This window comes from Silurus aristotelis (genome assembly GCF_946808225.1).
Source record: "Silurus aristotelis genome assembly, chromosome: 4".
NCBI classification, from domain to species: Eukaryota; Metazoa; Chordata; class Actinopteri; order Siluriformes; family Siluridae; genus Silurus; species Silurus aristotelis.
Window position 1 is genome coordinate 24006258 of NC_139577.1, and position 18450 is coordinate 24024707.

The 18450-nt window shown below is 38.3% G+C and overlaps 3 protein-coding genes across 24 annotated transcripts in view; 2 read left to right on the forward strand and 1 right to left on the reverse strand.

The window, feature by feature from the left end:
• blnk (B cell linker) overlaps positions 1–636 on the forward strand; it is a 45885-nt gene extending 45249 nt beyond the window's left edge. For all 14 annotated transcript variants that reach the window (XM_083538415.1, XM_083538417.1, XM_083538419.1 and 11 more), the window contains one exon: positions 157–636. In XM_083538415.1, coding sequence (XP_083394541.1) covers positions 157–273 — 117 coding nt within the window. In that variant the 3' untranslated portion in view covers positions 274–636. The remainder of the gene's footprint in view (positions 1–156) is intronic.
• Positions 491–12118, reverse strand: znf518a (zinc finger protein 518A). Of its 8 annotated transcripts, none has more exons than XM_083538301.1 (5): positions 11994–12118; positions 9330–9480; positions 8688–8813; positions 3308–5584; positions 491–2687 (listed from the first exon to the last, which is right to left on the reverse strand). In XM_083538301.1, the coding sequence occupies exons 4-5, from the start codon at positions 5565–5567 to the stop codon at positions 1888–1890; spliced, it is 3060 nt and encodes a 1019-aa protein (XP_083394427.1). In that variant the 5' UTR covers positions 5568–5584; positions 8688–8813; positions 9330–9480; positions 11994–12118; the 3' UTR covers positions 491–1887. The 8 variants fall into 8 exon arrangements, with proteins under 8 accessions (XP_083394427.1, XP_083394429.1, XP_083394428.1 ...); XM_083538303.1 differs by lacking the exon at positions 11994–12118 and adding an exon at positions 6112–6163 and having other exon boundaries at positions 9330–9941; XM_083538302.1 differs by lacking the exon at positions 11994–12118 and adding an exon at positions 9611–9940.
• A 3530-nt stretch (positions 12119–15648) lies between these two features.
• ccnj (cyclin J) lies at positions 15649–17996 on the forward strand. 2 transcript variants are annotated; one of them, XM_083538447.1, is made up of 5 exons: positions 15649–15954; positions 16038–16254; positions 16437–16736; positions 16832–16991; positions 17126–17996. In XM_083538447.1, the coding sequence occupies exons 1-5, from the start codon at positions 15886–15888 to the stop codon at positions 17484–17486; spliced, it is 1107 nt and encodes a 368-aa protein (XP_083394573.1). In that variant the 5' UTR covers positions 15649–15885; the 3' UTR covers positions 17487–17996. The 2 variants fall into 2 exon arrangements, with proteins under 2 accessions (XP_083394573.1, XP_083394574.1); XM_083538448.1 differs by having other exon boundaries at positions 15650–15954; positions 16038–16248.
• The last annotated feature ends 454 nt before the right edge of the window (positions 17997–18450 follow it).

Below are 18450 nucleotides of genomic sequence, written 5' to 3' on the forward strand. Positions count from 1 at the left end.
ATAAGACACTTTAATAAGTGTGACCAATTTGCTCACAATACACCACCTCTGTTATTCACCTCCTCGCATTTTAGTAGTTTTAAGCTTTTTAATGACGTGAAAGTTCTTTTGTTTAGATTCCATTAGTGAAATCTCTCCTCGCTTCTTCTCTTTTAGCGGTTCAAAACTGTCTCGGAAATCATCGAGAACCATCAGAAAAACACGCTCGTGTTGGTGGACATGCAAAGCAACACAAAAGACTCCACTACTCTGAAGCACGCCATAAAGCCGTGACTCGATTCCATTTGAACAACTTCCTGTCACGACTCTTCACGCCATCAGTTTGGTGAAGAAGGAGGGGAAAAAATTTAACACTGATCAAAAAGCAAAGTGTTGCTTATACTGACAACTGGCTTGTAAAAGTGTGTAAAGTATTCATACATAAGCTGTATTTAATGCACTTCTGTTACACAGTGTATTTTCAACTCCAGACAAAACAATTCAATCAAAGTTTTGAAACAATTTGCAGCATTTTTAATTACAATCTATTTACTGAGGCTCGGGATGAAGTGGAAACGGAATGACCTTATTTCTAGTGTACACGTATATACATTTCTCATGTTACAGGTTTGTAAACATACATTTGTACTTAAAGCATACAGCGTTTCAGAGTCCAATTTCTTTCTCTTGTAACTGAAACAGCATCACAGCTCCACGCAGCACAAAACACAGGATCTTACAAAGTCTTAACGAAAGGCACTTGATCATGTACTTTGTTGTTTGGGAAAATGCTTTTTTTTTTTTCCCCAAGCATTCTTTTTAAACTCAGGAAAACGTTTTTGCATCAAAGAGGTATAGGTGTGAGTAGGACCTGACATGCAAAATGCAGTGATCACATTCATATAAATAATTAGGTGCTACCATTAATCACCATCGCAATCTGCCCAAACTGTGACTTCATAAAATAAATACAAGTAACAAAATGTATCTTTCTTTGCGACATTTTTCAGAGATGAATAAATACAACAGAAATGTTTAACATGGCGAGATATATACAGGTAAAGCTAGCTCCTTGCATACAAGTACAGAGAATTAAAATTAACTTTAGTTGGTGGGAACATTGAATTTTTGGATTCAGCTGAACAACAATCCAATGTGGGGTGGAAAAAAAAAAACAGACAACACTTTTGGTATTCAAGACGAGGATAATGTTATAGAGGAATGCTGTAGTCGTATCATAATCACAATTCCAGGGAATCTTTACAACTGAGCTGTCAAATTCGATTGAGTTCTCATAGCAAAATATTACACCTGATAAGGTTATATAACAAATAGCAAATACCTCAAATGTGTTCGTCCCAAAGAATAAATAAATCTGTCTATGAACCAACTTGCTTAAAACCGGTAAGCAATCGTTAGCTATACTTTAATGCAACTAATATGATGGATAGATTTTAGTCAAATAACTCAATATATTTATCAGCAGATTCAACACACACAAAAAAAACTTTCATTTAGATGGAAGCAATTAAAGATAAAGCTACAAAGTAATACAAAAGATAGTGCTGTTTTTAAATCAGTTAAATCAATTGTACAGCAATTATTTTTTGGTCACACTACTTTATAAACAAGTGCTTTTGAAATAAATAATGCATATTGCTTTTACAATAACGTACACTCGCACCGAAGTAGAAAGACTGAATAAACATTTCTGTTGGTCAACTGTCCCTGAGATGGTTTCTCAACCAAACTCTACTAAGCATGATGTAGTCGTAAAGCTCAAAAAATCCAAAAACACATTTCCTGACCTGCTCTGCAAACCCTGAGCTGTGCATATGGGTATAAAACTCTAAATATAGAACAATCTATGCACAAAAAAAAAATACATTTCTTCCATGAAGCTAAATATCACTCAAACTCTAGAGAAGAATCCCCCTGTCTTCCACTGTTGAATAACTTGTTCCAGTCTCGTGTAGCCTCCATAAAGTGCCTCTGACCATGACCGACCCACATCTCCTGGTTCCTGAAGAGGCGACCACAAAACCAGCATGTGAACCTGGAGTTCCCGGTAAGATGGTTAGCATTGGAGCTTAAATTTGCCACTTTAAATTTATTCCCACCTAACCTCTTCAGCTTTAGATTGAGGATGAATCTTTCTTTAACTGTCCCTTGAGGCCACACTCGTTTGTAGTGAGACGAATGCAAGTTGTCTGCACGTGCATTACGGAATGTGTCGCAGTTAAGCTCCGAAAGGGCTTTGAGAGTTCCCTGAGAAAGAGCGACCCTTTGTACAGCCCCTTTGTGTTTGTGAACAGATCTCATAATGTTCACCACTTCTGGAATATCTGTGTCCGGGTGATTGAGGACTACGACGGGCTGGTTTAGACGCGGTACTTTTACATGCTGTGAGGAGCGAACGGGAAAGAGACGCAGAGTCCTTTCTATTTCTGGAGGAAGTGGTTCCCAGTAAGGGTTAGATGCTGATGACTTATTGGAATTCCGAACAAGCTGCCTTTTAGATTTCAAGAAGCATCCCTGAGGGGCTTTTGATGCTGGTTCTCGCTGTCTCTTCCTATTGATTGTAGGTTTAGTCATTAGTGGTGAAGATACCTGTTCATTAGTCACTGCTGCTACTGCTATGGCTTTGGGTGAGTGCATAGACACATGCTGGGTAGCCAGGCTCCCTGGTTGAGACTCAGAGGCAATACCTGTAAAGATGCCCAAAATGACTTGGTTGAAATGATGGCATTCAAGCAAAATATAGCGTTTAAAAAAATATATATAACTTTACATGAAACTTTAACACTAAAACTTGTACATACATATAACAGAGTTTTCTCTAATGTTCAGTTTTATTCATTGCTTTGGAAGACTGACTGTTTTCAAATTGCTGCTTTTCACAAAGCACATCGAATGTGTTGCATTTAAAGAATAATTGTACTGGCACAACTGACCAAAAATAGCTTGAAATATGCAAATATCATGGGCCCCAGCAAAGCATTTCAGCAAACAGAACCAAGTCCTTGACTCAGTACTGCCTCAAAGCTAAAAATAAATGTTTGCGGTGTTATAAACACGACCTGGCACCGCTTCTATAGCAGATTCTCAGTTGTGGAATATCAGATCACATGCATTTATGTAAATTATTTATCTGAACACAGACCACTAGACCAGAGACTAGCTATGAAATAGATATTAGATCCAAAATTGTACCATTTTCACAAGCAAAAAAATCACATGTTCTAACTGGTCAGATTAGTGAACTGATGGCATGGCTTTATACGGCAAAATATCTGAGCAGAACAGCGTTATGTATATTATTGCTTACCTCTGTAAGTAACTTCAGAATCATCCAGCAAATGGCTTACTGTGGTAACAGTGAGCTCTTCGAGAGTCTGATATGGGTCTGGATTATGGCAGGAGTCTTCAAGCGATAACAAAGCTAAGTAAGGTTCCTCTACAGTTTCCATTATACTGTTCTGATCGTGGGGGACATGAGTATGTTGAGGGTCTATGTGGTTTGTGTTCTCATCTCCACTGTCTTGGAAAAGCAAATGTCCATGCTCACTTGGGGAAACAAACAGAGAGTCAGTAATATTGTTGCTTGTGGATGCGACGGGTAGATCAATTATATTTGTGGGAGATTTTACAACTTTCTGAACCATTTTCCGTTCATTCCAGTGATCCGAAGGTGATTGTATTAAAGTTGTTTCTTTCCCTGACTTTTTAACCTCATTCATCTTGTAGCTACCAGGGCTTTTTTCTTTCCCAGACATCAAGGTTATGGGCTGGGAGTGTATTCTTTCTTCTGTGCTCTCAAAATCAGACAAAGTACCAGAAAACAGATCTTCAACACAACTTATATCATCTTGACCTGGGAAAGTCTCTGAATTCGTCTCTTTGACACCTCTTGCCACTTTATTCCGATTGTCAGTGTTTATTGGTGTGTCAATTATCTTTGTTTGCATGGTTGGAATGTCATCTTCTCTGAATGAATGTACTTCCCCTGACACATCTGCATTTACTTCATTGAGGTCATTAGTGTCATTGGAGTTAAACATGACCTCAGGAGATGCCGTTTTTTTATTCTTCATCTGACTAACTACATTAAAATCCTCACCTGTTCCTGAGAGTGAGTGTTGTTCAGGTGCATTAGGACTTCCCTTTAATGTACATTCGCAATTGCTACAGTCATTTTCAGTGTTATCAAACTGAGACACATCTCCTATTGTACCTTGGTTTCCATCTTTACCAACTCCTTGCTTTTTGGACTGGTGTAACCTTGAGGTAGAATCAAAGCCGCTGAATGTAGAATCTGCTGTGGCAGTATTGCATGATTCGCTGCACATTTGATCCCTGGGTCTCTCAATATGAGGGTCTAATCTTGCATCATTTATATCTTCCTGGTTTAATCCTGCATGATCTTCTCCCTTGTTTGAAGAAACATCTGGCTTGGCTGAAGGTATGACTTTAAGAACAAGATGCTTTTTTCCATCCACCATCTTGAAACCAACAATCTTTGTAGTGCAATCAGGTGGAACTGAGATATTGTTCTTTTCTATGAGACCAGAAAGTTCATTTCCAGAATTTAGTACAGGAAGTGGTGTGACACATCGTTTCATCTTTGGCTCGGAGAGGAAAGGTCCAGGACAGGACAGAGATTGAGAGAGATTGAGTTCACCTCTTAGAGTCACTGGCCATTTTTTCCCACATTTAGTTGTCTTTTCCAGAAACTGCTTAGTCTCCTCCAAAGTCCGTGTTGGATTGAATAGTTCACCATTTTCATCAAGCAAACCTGCTGCTGAAAAAGGCAAATATTTCTCAGATGTCCACTGGATTTCTGATTTTGGAATCAGGAATTTGACGTCTGGAGCAGTACTTTTGGGATGTTTCAAGGCAACTTCTCTATTTTTCCACCAGTTTTTTCTGCTCCACCCTTGATGGCAGGGAGAAGTCATGTTCTTTAGGAGTGCATCTTTCTGAGGTTCTCCTGTAGCATCAGCCAAAAGATTCCTATTAAATTCACCATTCATGGGCTTAACAGCTGACTTTGCACTACTGTCCGTAGCAGGTACAGTGCTGTTTGGACAACAGTTATGCACCACACATGTGAGCTTTTCACACTGATATTGATTGTTGTGCCTTTTATAATGCTTTGTGAGTTGGGATGGAATTTGCGAGCCTTTATTGTTGCACGTCTCTAATGTGAGCCTTGAGTGTTTTGTGTAATGCTGTTGCAATGTAGTGAAGTCAGAATCAACAAAACTACATGTGTCACAAGGAAAACGCTCTGGGTGTCCTTTTCCTTCATGAAAGGGTTTTGACAAGCTTGTGCCATCTTTGCAATCATTGCAAGTAAACGTGAGCTTGCTGCCAATGGAGTCCACTGCATTGTGATCCTTTGGTTCGTTTTGTGTTGACTTCTTAGTTAGGTCTTTATTGACCTTAGGCACTTCGATTGTACTTTTCACAGTGCGAGACAAAGCTGAGGATTTCCTGAGTCGCAGGCGACTATGCCAGTTTCCCCTGTCATTGGCAGCAGTTTGATCCTCATTATGACTGCTTGGATTTGTCTGTTCCACCTCCATGTTTTTATCACAGACTCCTGTAACATGAAAATGCAATTGTCATATTTGATAGCTTAACTAGCATTAATGCTAGTTTCAATGTCATTAACAGCCTAGTTAAAGGCACAATCTTATTTTTAGATTGTGGCATTTATAGCAATATACTCTCTCCCACAACCAATCAAAGAGTTTATTTATAATGTCTTCCTGATTGTGTTTTAATACCACCAAAAATGTTCTACTAGATTCTAAAGTTTATTTATATCGATCCATACATTCTGCTATATGATCTAAGACATAACAGCTCACCCTTGTATTGCTGAAGGTGCAGAATTTAATTTAACCACTCATCATCCTCACCAGGATACACTCGCCATCAATTTTATTAGGAACATCTGTGCATCTGCTCGTTTATGCAATTATCTAATCAGCCACTCATAGCAGCATAAAGCATACATACTGAAGAGAAACTGTATTTCAGAAAATCAACTCCTAGGATTTTTTACATACAAATAGAGTTAACAACAAAAAAACATTGTTTGTAGAGGGCTACAGGCTAAAATACCTTGTTGATGAAAGAGATGGGTGGACTTGTCTGGTCTGAGCTGACAGGAATTCTATAGTGTATGAAATAATCACTCTTTACAATTGGCGTGAGCGAAACAATATATATATCAAACCTTAAGGTGGATAGCTTACAAGGTTTCACTTATGTCATCCAAGAACAAGAACACAGACTCAACCCTGAAAAGCTGAAGCCTAGAAAATTGCCAGATGATTTGATTTAATCTTTAAGTAAACATGTATGCATTGTGCTACTGCCAGATAACTGGCTGACTGGATAACTGCAGACACGAGCAGGTTTACATGTGTACCAATCAACTGTAAAATCCTAGCTTCCAAAGAGAGTACCAAAAATAAAGTGGTGAGACAGTAGCTATGTTAGACATTTCTGTGTAAAATACATGTGTTAATGGATAAAACATGGCAAGGGTTTGGTGACGTTATAGGCTGTTCATTGAATAATGGGGTACTTATTTTCTAATAACAGTACGACGTCCTGAAGCATTTTATATCTCTACACAACAGCAATATGCCACCGATTAGAATGAACACAAAAAATGCCATGTTTTTTTACCTGCTAATAGTTAAATGCAATTATGTGGAGTATCTGTGCATCTACTTCCTGTTATCATTCTTATTACCCGTTCTTTCACAAGAAAACAGAAACAGACATTTAAACAACACCTGACAAATCAATTTTAATGATTTATTTAATTTTCCTCCGTCATGCAAATACTTCCTATGAAGCACATGAAGCCAACCTCTGTATGTTTATTGAACTGCTGCTCATGCAACATCACACACTGCATGTATATACTCACAAACGATTAGCTTGCATCACTCTTATTGATGCCATTCCCCACCCTGCCAGCGCATTGATGTCTACTGATGGCTGTGGCATTGCATGATTTCAATTTAGAATTCGACCACAGCACAAACTTTGTTGCACCACTGAGGGGCCAACCAAACAAAATTGTGAAGTGCTTTGGTATAAATAGTATTATTACTTTGGTATGGGGTATACTGTGTGTCACAATTATGAAAAGACAAGTCTGTAATAATAGTAACGCGTTGTGTTTGCAAAACCATGCCTTTTTTTAATATAATGCTTATAATCCAATATCACCTGACCACAATTACCACTATGTTATTACTGACTGAAAGGCATATGTGCAAATCTACTGATGCTTATTATTTTATTATTTTTATTGTAATGACTAGAGATTTGGATCAGAGGCTACAACATCTTTATTACAAGCAAAGCTCATAAAAATTAACGCTTAACTTAGATCAGTTGATAAACTGCAATGATGCACCTATCCAAAACTGAGTAACGGTACTAAGGCTGGACCACTGGATCGGATTTGCCACAATTTCAAATCTGATCTACTTACGCATTTTTGCCATTGAAGTGTATAACAAAGCAGATGTGAACATGTCCTAAATTCCATACCATTGCATCTTTATTGCATGGCAATGCTTTGTGTAATGTTCACACATTAAGCAATTATTAGCGCTGCCAAGGTGCCTGTCACCATCCTATGAAAGTTGCCAGTAAGCCATTTGTACTATTGCTTGTCATAGTAAATTTGGGTGACACAACTAGTATTTCACTTTTGACAACAAATGAGGGGATGGATCGCATGTGCTCCAATTGCTTGGTAGCTGGATAATGTGTGCTCTAATATCTTCACCCCATCGATAGTTGGATCATGTGTTCTTTAATATCTCAGTCTCACTCAATTAATATCACTTCCATTGGTAGTTGCTGCACAAGGTCAGCTCCATATTTAAATAAAGTAATTTTTGTCATGTTACTGGACATGCCCACATCTAGTCGCCAGTGATTACTATCAATAATGTCGGCAAACGTTGCCAGCTCCTGTGGAATGTGAATGGTCTGTAGTCACTTTTGTCACTGGGTGTCGTAGTCATAGGATCTACATTTCCGTTCAACGTTTATCATTATCTATATTTTATGTGAACACACTATTGCAACATATGAAAAAAACAGGTCTCTTTCACCCCTTAGATCCCAATTTAAACATTGTATTGCATAGGAAATGGGAAAAAGAAACAGGTCCTCTGTAGACGTGTACTCCATGGTCAACCGAGTGCACTTTTTCAGACCACTTTAATGTGAATTTAAATCCTATAAAAGTCTGTCCCAAGTGCAGACATTTTTTCATGCACATTATTTATTGTCTGCAATACACAGAGGGTATAATTATTACAGAAATAGAACTTCTCTAGGAATCTTGTCATTTCCAGGGTGGAACACACTTGCTCTCGTGACATGTATATACCGACTCGTTTTTGATTGTATTGAGATTAAGAATAAACCCATTTAACGAGCAACAAAACTTAATCAATAAAAACAAAACATCATAGCTGTTTATAGTGACTCTGATTTTCAAAAGCATATTAAAATGTAGGAATCATGGACTCATTTTGAGCACTTGGAGATCTAAAAAACAGGAGCTACAACATCTTAATTACAAAGCACATGGACTGTAAATGAAATGACCCAGAAAGGTCTGTGAGAAAGTGAGAAAGCATGATTAAAAGTAAGTGCACCTTTAGTATGCCATGATAGTGATGAAACAGAGCCAGGGAAGAGGCGTCTCTGGGTGTAGGTGCACCTGTAGAAAGCGTCAAAGCCTCGTGGTCTTCAGATATTTAGTAGGTCTGCCAGCTCCCCAACTGAACAAAACACACATCTGTCTTTAAAATATAGAATTTTTTTATCAGTTTATAGCGGTGTATAACAGTAACCAAAGACTAAAAAAAATATTAAAACACCTGCCATTGTTTATTAACGTTAAGTAAAGTTAGTTCCTAGAGCTACAATAGTTGGCAACAACACAGCTTTGTTTGCACCTGTGGCGGAGCAGCAAAGAAATATTCCCCCTCAGTGTTACAGTTGAGGCTGTAAAAACAAGATTTCAGATTTTAGGAATTATCCGGCATTTCAAACTCATCATGGTGTAAATACCTGTAATTTTGGGGGCTATTTCAAGAAAATTAGCAAGCAGACCGCTTGGAGTTTAGCTACACATACTCCGTCCGTTTCCTCCCTCCCTCCCTCCCTCGACCCAGTTTCCACTTCAAGAACAACTTCATATCAACCCGATATTCAAGTCAATGGCTACTTTTTCTGCAAATACACAAGCGAAACGCGTACGAGTAAAATAAAAGAGGGGGCTCGCACGGACTTACGTGGTGTCTCGCGTCCTCATATTGTAACCCGTTTCGTCAGCTGCGGTTGGCGGCCATGACACTCTCACTGCGCGTCTGTCTCCCGCTGAGGCTCCCTGCCCGAGCCCGAGCCCAAGCCGATCAACACCGATTACCGGCGTGTGCCACTTCCCTGCAAATACAAGTGTCCTGGCTTTAGTGTTTTCTTCTCCCCCTTCCGAGATGGTTTGCACGTTCGCTTCAAATATTTGTGTTTTGCAGTCTTGCAAAATAAGCGTTGGCCTCAAGTCAGCAGGACATACATGTGCTTCCTGTTCGCTGAATCTATCAACAGTTTATAACAGTCGTATTATACCCAGTGTCCGTCCTCCAAATACAACGCCTTCAGGCATTACCACGCAGAGGAAACACACCTGCTTCAGCGTGTTCAGGATGAAACATATAACATATTCATCTACTACTACTTCTTCTACTACTACTACACAGAGAAACTCCCAAAACCAAGCACTTAGTCTCTGAATTTTGCTGCAGCACCCCAAGGCCTGTAATTTGCTTTATTTGGTTTGCATGTCTTCATATACACACCTCATAATACTTCCCTACATTTCCTTTATAGCCTTCCTTTCTCTCAAGAGTATTTTTATTTATTTAGAATGACAACATTTCCTAAGCCAAAGAAAGTTCAAAATATAATGCATGTAGTGGTTTCAAAAACAAATCATTGGTAAGAGAATGAGCATGAATTAGACCAAGTACCAAAATAAAGTTATCTGATAGCTTGTTGATAGCTTGAGCCCTGTGTAGACAGCGTCTTTTTATTTATTTATTTATTTATTTATTTTTACAGAAATTAGAGTCATTGAGTCACAATTCATTGTTGATGCTAAAGAACGGTCGATCAGCACTTTCAGGGTTCACGTTTGCATTAAGGGTATTTGGCGGACACCCTTATCCAGAGCGACTTGTAAAAGAGCAGCAAAAGTCTTTATCGCTAAATACATGAAACTGATTCCTTAGGACACAGACTAAGAAGAATATCGATCTGAAAACTCAGTTGAGAGAGAAGATATTTCGAAAATTAAAGTTAGTTAGATTTAGTTTGCATTGTGTTTTTTTCTGTAGTGTTAAATCTCAACTCTGACCAGGCTGGAAAATGGCCCTGATAGACAAGTACGCAAGACACTTTTTGTGGAAAGCAAGCCTGTCCTGCTGAAAAAAATCAAACCCTCATAAAATGTGTATGGTTGTACTGGTTAGAATGGGTGTTTTATTGTTGTTAACGGAAACTGTAATGGGTCTTTTCTGGTAATTTGTTGTCTTCTATTGGTTGCGTGTTATGTCTAGTGAATACCATTAAGAATCAATATCACACATTTGGCAACTGGGTAACTATCTGCTAGACAATAGGGACATTAGGATTTCATTAAACATACAGATTCCTGTAATGTCTACAAAGGTTTCTTTGGTTTGATGATAATCATTGATTGCTGAACACAAAATGAAAAGCATTTGGTAAAGGTTTTATTGGTTAACAGCTGATGGTTTGTAATGGTAGTTGCATTGGAAATCATTAGGATTTTTGTAATTGTTTCTACTAGGGTATATCTCTGTAGGGTTTCTACTATATTCTCCTGTATTCTATAGCATTACTGGATGTTTCACATGAAGCAGGTTACCAGTAACAGCATGCAAATTGTCTATTCAACTCCAAATTCAAAGTATTGTGTGTTTTGTGATGCTGTTCTGCTCACCACAATGATAAACAGTGTCTACTTCATTTACCTTAGTTGTTTTATTAGCTTGAAGCAGTCTGACCATTCTCTTCTGACCTCTATCATCAACAAGGCATTTCCACCTGCAGAAATGACACACCACCGGGTGTTGTTTGTTTTGTTTTTTTAGGTAGTTTTCTTCATGCACTATTCTGAGTAAACTATAGAGACTGTTGTGTGTGAAAATTCCAGCAGATCAGCAGTGTCTGAAATACTCGAACAGTCCATCTGGCACCACTGTCATTCACTGAGTTCACATTTTTCTACCAACATCTTGTATCCTATGTAAATGCAAACTTTTTTATCTTTACCTGATTTATCATATATATTGCACTTCTGACACATTATAGACAAATTGCATGAATGAACATATATGTGTGTGTATATATATATATATATATATATATATATATATATATATATATATATATATATATATATATATATATATATATATATATCTTCCCGTGGGCTCACCACCTGCAGGAGGGACCGTAAGGGACGGTGCTGTGAGGATTGGGCAGCAGTCGAAGGCAGGTGTCTGCTTAGACTGCTGCCCCCGCGACCCGAATTACGGATAAGCGGGAGAAAATGAATGAATGAATATATATATATATATATATATATATATATATATATATATATATATATATATATATATATATATATATTTCTAGCTAAGTGGTCAGTGGGTATATAAAATTTGAGGTAAGACCTGATTTTCTGCATAAACTCACATGAAACGTGTGTAACAGTTTAAATGGTACATTAAAACAATATTTTTTTAATATGTATAGTGCAAGCAAAGCCTGTGTGAAATCATTGATGGCTCCTTCACTTCATTTACAATGTCCTCTCAGCTTGTTTGTTTTTTATCAAATTACTTCACAAAAAATATAAAATTTTCACTTACCCTAGATAAAGATGATTACCCAAGATGTTTTCTTCTTCTTGCCTCAAACACATTATCCACATGTAACACCATATGGATCTATCAGCATAGCAGCTTGTGGTTACAGTCACAGCTACAGGTCACGTACTAAATCTGGCAATATGCCACTAAAAGTTTTTTTTTTTTTTTTTTTTTGAGCACTGTTACCTTATGAGCTGACTGATTTAGCTGGATTCATGCTAATATGCAAAAAATGGGGACTTAAGTTGGAATTTTTCTCCATTTACTCTTTATCGTGGCCTTAAATGGCTGTCAAGACCAGGAAATTCATTACCTGCTATTGCAATGCATCACAGCATGGTAGAATGCATCTCTTTGGTGGCTCAAATCTTATTACAGCCTTTCTAAAAAATGGTAAGGCACCTCCATTCACTATAATACATTGAAATCTAGGATAGGATGCATACTTTGTGCTAGACCACTCCCTAACAACTTTGGCAAGATGCCAGCCTGAAATGTACTTTTAAAAAGTAAGCTCACTGCCTTTGTCAACAAATGCCTCTAGACTAACCATGTGGTTAAACTTAGGGTTTCTGTCTAATGTCATATTACCTAAATGTGTGATTCAATTGATTAACCTTGCAGCAGGTCATGAAATGCGAACCTGCAGAGTGCTCTTTGTTCGTTGTTCCCAGTGTATGTCTTTCAGTGATTCTTAGAACAAGAGATGGCCATCTGATCCTCAGTTATGGAGGAAACACACAAGAGGCATCCTTGTCCAAGCAACCAGTGGTGAATGTCATCATCATGGCCTATAGCCATGCTGGACACCAAGCCCTTATTATGACTTGCCACTTTGCAAAGGTATTTCTAAGGTATGTTGGTTCCTTACATGATATATGGCATATGTCATCCAGTTAGGCCCCACAGCCCCAGCATTTAGAAGACACAAATAGAATGCTTGTAATATAACTGTGGTTCTGTGAGTTGAGATAATAGACCTCTGTATTCAGAACTGGTGTTGACCTGACAAAAAACTAAGTAAAAAATTTCCAGTTAAAGATGGCTGTATGACACCCGTATTACATTACACTGAAGGTCTCAGCAGTCTGTGCACATATACAAGAAGGTAGTTAGAAATTCTCACCTTCACTGTGGTTTATAGAAGCTCAGTGACTGAAGAATAATTATCGCTTTTCCTTCTTATTCTCCAAGTTTTCCAATGAAATCTAAGTCTCAAGCTACGTTCGAGTATTTAGCGACAGTTTTATTTTCAGTGAGAACCTGTGACTTCTGGCAACATGTGCAACACCGATCGTTACAAGATGTGGGCATTTATGCAAATATGGAGCGAATTGGTGCAGTCACTACCAATAGGAGTGAAAATATTAGTGTGCACATGATCTGACCACCAATGGAGGTGAAGATATCACAGCGCACATGATCCACCTCCAGATTTTTGGACCCTTAATGCATCACCCACGGTGACTGATGACTTGCAGCAATACAATTATTTTATGTGTAACATCAGACGTATTTGAGCATGTTAAACATTTCTACATGTGCTAATGAACAGTTAGTATGTAACTAACATACTGTCTTGGGCGGAGTCTATTCAGGGAACCAGTCTATTCAGCTAAAGGCCAAGCCATTATTTATCGAATGGGAGACAGAAAATCTACCAGATGAATTTTCTCAAAATACATTTTTCAAATCCTTTTTTATTTTTAACTGAAGTGAAAACATGTATGCCTAAGGAAATCTGCAACAATGGACAAAGTAATTATTATATTTTGATTATGTGAATTTTGCTTTGAAAAGCTTATGCTGAGTGTGTAGCTGCTCAAAGAATGCACAACTGATTTACAGTTCCAATAATTTTAGAAGCTTACATTAATTTTAATGATGTAATGAACAACAGAACATACATTTAAAGTCCTATTTTCACCTATAAAAACTGTACTGGAAAGTTAGTATGGGACCAGAAATTACTTTATTAATACATTAATGTTTGAGTATATGTACAATTTCAAGAAAAAAAAAGGTAATTTTGAATTGGAGGTTTCAACAGGTTTCAAAATATTTGAGACAGGTCCATGTTTACCACTGTGTAGCATCCACTTTTTTTTTAACAACAGCTCTATGTCAGGGAACTAAGGAGACAGTTGTTGAAGTTTGGGCAGAAGAATTTTGTCCCTAAAACAGGATTCTACCTGCTCAACTATCCTGGGGTTCTTTGTCGTATATTTCGTTTCATCGTGCGCCAAATCTTTGTGGAAGTTCTGGACTGCAGACAGACCAGATCAGCACCCGTACTCTTCTACTACAAGGCCATCCTGTGTTAATAGATGCAGTATGTGGTTTTATTTATTTATTTATTTATTTATTTATTTATTTATTTATTTATGATTGTATTAAAAGCAGTATTTAGTTTGTTTTGTCTATTTTCTAAAGGAGAACAAAAAAGACACAAAAATAGGCAAAAAAAAAAACCCCACATTTTTATATAAATTATTTATTAAAAGAAGTACAAAAAAATTTTTTTGTAAAAAGCTTCTGAGATATGTAATAATTCATTTCTAATAATTATAGGTGGGGATTAAGGAATTTACATTAATGTATATAATATTTTTCCAGTTATTGTTAGTTATCAAATAAATATCAATAACACTAATTGTCTCTGGTTATATAACATACATAATGTTCTCTAGGGTGAAAATAAAATAATTAATAATTTTTAACCAAACCAGGTAATTCACTGGAAGAAGTCATTGATGTCATAGCAAGACAAAAATAAATAAAATTAAAATAACCAAAGTTGTGAAAACATAATGCAAGATGGTATAGGAGATTTGTGTTGCTTTGCTTGTCCTTTTGCACCCAATTCTACAACCCTCTTCCTACCACAACTCAGGGTAACGTGGTTTTATAGCTTACAGCTGAAACGTGTTCAGTTTAAAAGGAGTGCTAAATGTTTTCCAATTTCTAAAAATGTGTTGCTAGTAACTCTAAATACTCAATGCAAAGCATTAGACTCTAAATGAGGTGTTATATACAGCACACGTGCTTTGTTAACCTTTTATTCAACAGATAATCCCTCGAGGTTCAACTCGTGAGACTGAATCCGTGACGTCAATGCAAGACTGTCCCTGATTTGTTGCTCGCTGAAGTTTGTAGATTGTAAGAAGAAATTCGATTGGTCGACACTGGCATACGTTCAGTGCGGCGTGTTGCCTATAGCGCAGATGTTTCACCGTAAACATAAACATCGCCATCGGCGCTATTTAATTACTTTGGCTCGAGATACGTTGCTGTGTTGTAGTGTGCATGCAGGTTTCATTGTGTAGTGGTAAGTAGTTGGGTTAGAGTTAGGGCTCACACTGGGTTGTTAAATGGGGTGCACTGGTTTCAACTAGATTTCTGCAGTTACTTTTTTGGGCATGCTTTTAATAATCACTTCGTGTTTAATGGAATCCCCTGGTAAGCATGACATTTGCTCTATGGCATGTGTTAGTTGGTTGTTTTTAGAGATGACAAAGCAGCCAGGATGATCATTCGCCTAAATTTTCATTCTGAATTTATGAGTGGGACTTGCGTCTAAATTAGCAGCTCTTGATTGAGGGAACTATTGGCCACAGACTGAACCAATGGGTGATAATCAGCGTGACACACACACACACACACACACACACACTCACCTTTTTTTGATTGCACAGAATGGATGCTGAATGGGAGTGACCTTTGCAATTAGAGGACTTGATAGTTGCACGTTTGCAGTAGTTTGCACTGGAGCGTTTTTCTTTTTCTTTTTAATCCCAAACTCTATTTTCTTGCTTATAGTGGTTTCCCTGCATAGATTGCATTGTTAACTCGGATATCTCTGCTCCAAAAGCATCCTGACACGCTTCATCCAATGGAGCTGGAGGGCCAGTGGTGGAAAGGCCAACTCGCCGGAGATATTTACCATGCTCTACGTTACAAGGTCTAATTTCTTTCTTCGAACTTTGCACTCTAACACTACTGTGTGCACCTGTTGATGGAAACAATGATGTCTTTCTTTTAAAGGAGCTGAGGTTGCCTGTTTACAAAGGTCAGTCTCCACAACTGAACCTTAGGCGCTACTTTGCAGACCTCATAGCCATTGTGAGCAACCGCTTCCGGCTGTGTTCTTCAGCTAGACACCTGGCTGTGTATCTGCTAGACATCTTTATGGACCGCTACGACATCTCTGTGCAGCAGCTCCACATGGTGGCTCTTTCATGCCTTCTTTTGGCTAGTAAGGGTAATTTTTATATTGTTAAGTCATTATATTGCATATATTTTAGGGTACAGCTATATTGCAACAGCTATTGTGCAAGTCTGCAGATTGCAGTTGTATCCAAAGTGCTGTTATGTGGTTGATGCACCTGATAAAATGGCAAATGCATTTATGCAAGTTGATCTTCAAACCACTTTTGCACCCAGGTAAATTTGAGGAGAGAGAGGACAGAGTGCCAAAGCTTGAAACCCTCAACAGTCTTGCTTGTATGAGCTCCATGAACCTGGTGTTGACCAAACAAGGCCTATTGCACATGGAGCTGCTGCTCTTGGAGTCCTTTCACTGGAACCTCTACTTACCCACAGCTGCCCACTTTATAGAATATTACCTGTCAATTGCTGTCAGTGAAGCAGATCTACATGACGGCTGGCCAATGGCATGCTTAGAGAAGACATTGCTGTATATGAACAAATATGCAGATTATTTTCTGGAAGTCTCTTTGCAAGGTAATCAATGCATAGATAAAGATCCTGTTTACTTTTAACAAATAGCAGTTCTTGGCTTTTCTCATTGCTTTTTTCTTATGCACTTCTATTTCTAGACCATGCATTTCTACAGTTTGCACCATCATTGATTGCTGCTGCTTGTGTGGCTTCATCTCGGGTAATCCTGCGTTTGGCTCCGACATGGCCGCCTCGTCTGCAGCGCCTAGCCGCCTACACCTGGGAGCAGCTACTGCCCTGTGTGGAGAGACTGCTTCTGTGAGTGTCTGCTTAATGTACCTAAACACATTTTTAGCTGTTACTCTGAGATTAATAAGAAATCATCAAAGTATTCTATATTATATCCAAACTTAGATCCTTTTGTTGATTCTAAGACTTAATTTTCTTCCTAGTGCCCATGATAGTGATGTGAAGGAAGCCAACAAACAGAAGTGCCAGCTACAGCAGCTCGGTCCACAGCCTGGCCAGGCCATGTACCCACCGCAAAGCCAGAGTGCCACAGTTGCTCAGTACATCCACAGACCAGCCTTGCAATACACCCAGCAGAGCTGCCAACCTGTGCTGGTCTCAGCCCATGCATCAAGTGCCTACCTCTGCCACAGTGGCCCTCTTCAGGCATCAAGTGGCCCATCACATGGGCAAGCACAACCACAGACAATGTCTGTACCACTGGAGTCTAAGATGAAGGTGCCAAACAGGTCCTACCAAGTGAACTCTGTCTACTCATGTGCAGCCCCTTGTTTCAACAGGTGATGGCAGCTGGACACCAGCTACAAACTAAAGAACTTTAACATGGTTATAAAGCAAACTCTAAAAATAATGGCCAACTTTTGCATGTCAAGCTGGATAATTCAAGCTCCTCAATCCTGTTTCAGTAGTTAAAAAAGTCATTAAAGTAATGAACATTGTGTAAAATACTGTAAAAACTGGACTATGAGGTGCAAAGTGAGCAAGATGTGTAATCCTGTGAGGTTTGCTTTTTTTCATTCGATTTCCTTCTATATGAAGTTTTTCATTTGGTGTTTTTGTTTTGTTTCTGCCTGAGAACAGTATTTTTTTAATATTCTTGCTACTTGAATAGGAAACGGTGTGATTTTTATCAGCACCAGCACAAGCTTATGCCAGTGATAGCCAGGTTACCTTAGAATTGTTGAATGTAGGCTATTACCCTGTGATGTTACATATGCACTTTGGTACAAAACATTTTTTAAATAAATGAAAAAGTATGTTGTACCATAGAGGTGCAACATATTTTCTGTTGCATACCGCTTTATTGAGCTGATCCTGATTTTTAAGTAACATGATAGCATGCACTACTTGAGCATGCTGAGGATGAAGCCACCAGGAAGGAGGAAAAGAGGAAGGCCAAGGAGGAGGTTTATGGATGTGGTGAGGGAGGACATGCAGGTAGTTGGGTTGAAAGGAACAGGGGGGTATGGAGACAGATGATCCGCTGTGGCAACTTCTAATAAGAAAAGCCGAAAGTAGATGAAGATGATAGCATGCACTATTCTAATTAAGGCATAACGGGATAAACTTGTATTGCAAGTACTCTAAATATGTAGAATTAATGCCTCACATCTCCAAAGCCCTTGGCTCTGACATGAGCTTTGGTCTTCCTGGTTGATTTTTTTTCATCCTGTGTTCCCTTGATTTCCTTTGGGTTGTGTGGTTTCCTTCTTAATCTAAAAAAATGTATGGATCAGCACTACCAAAT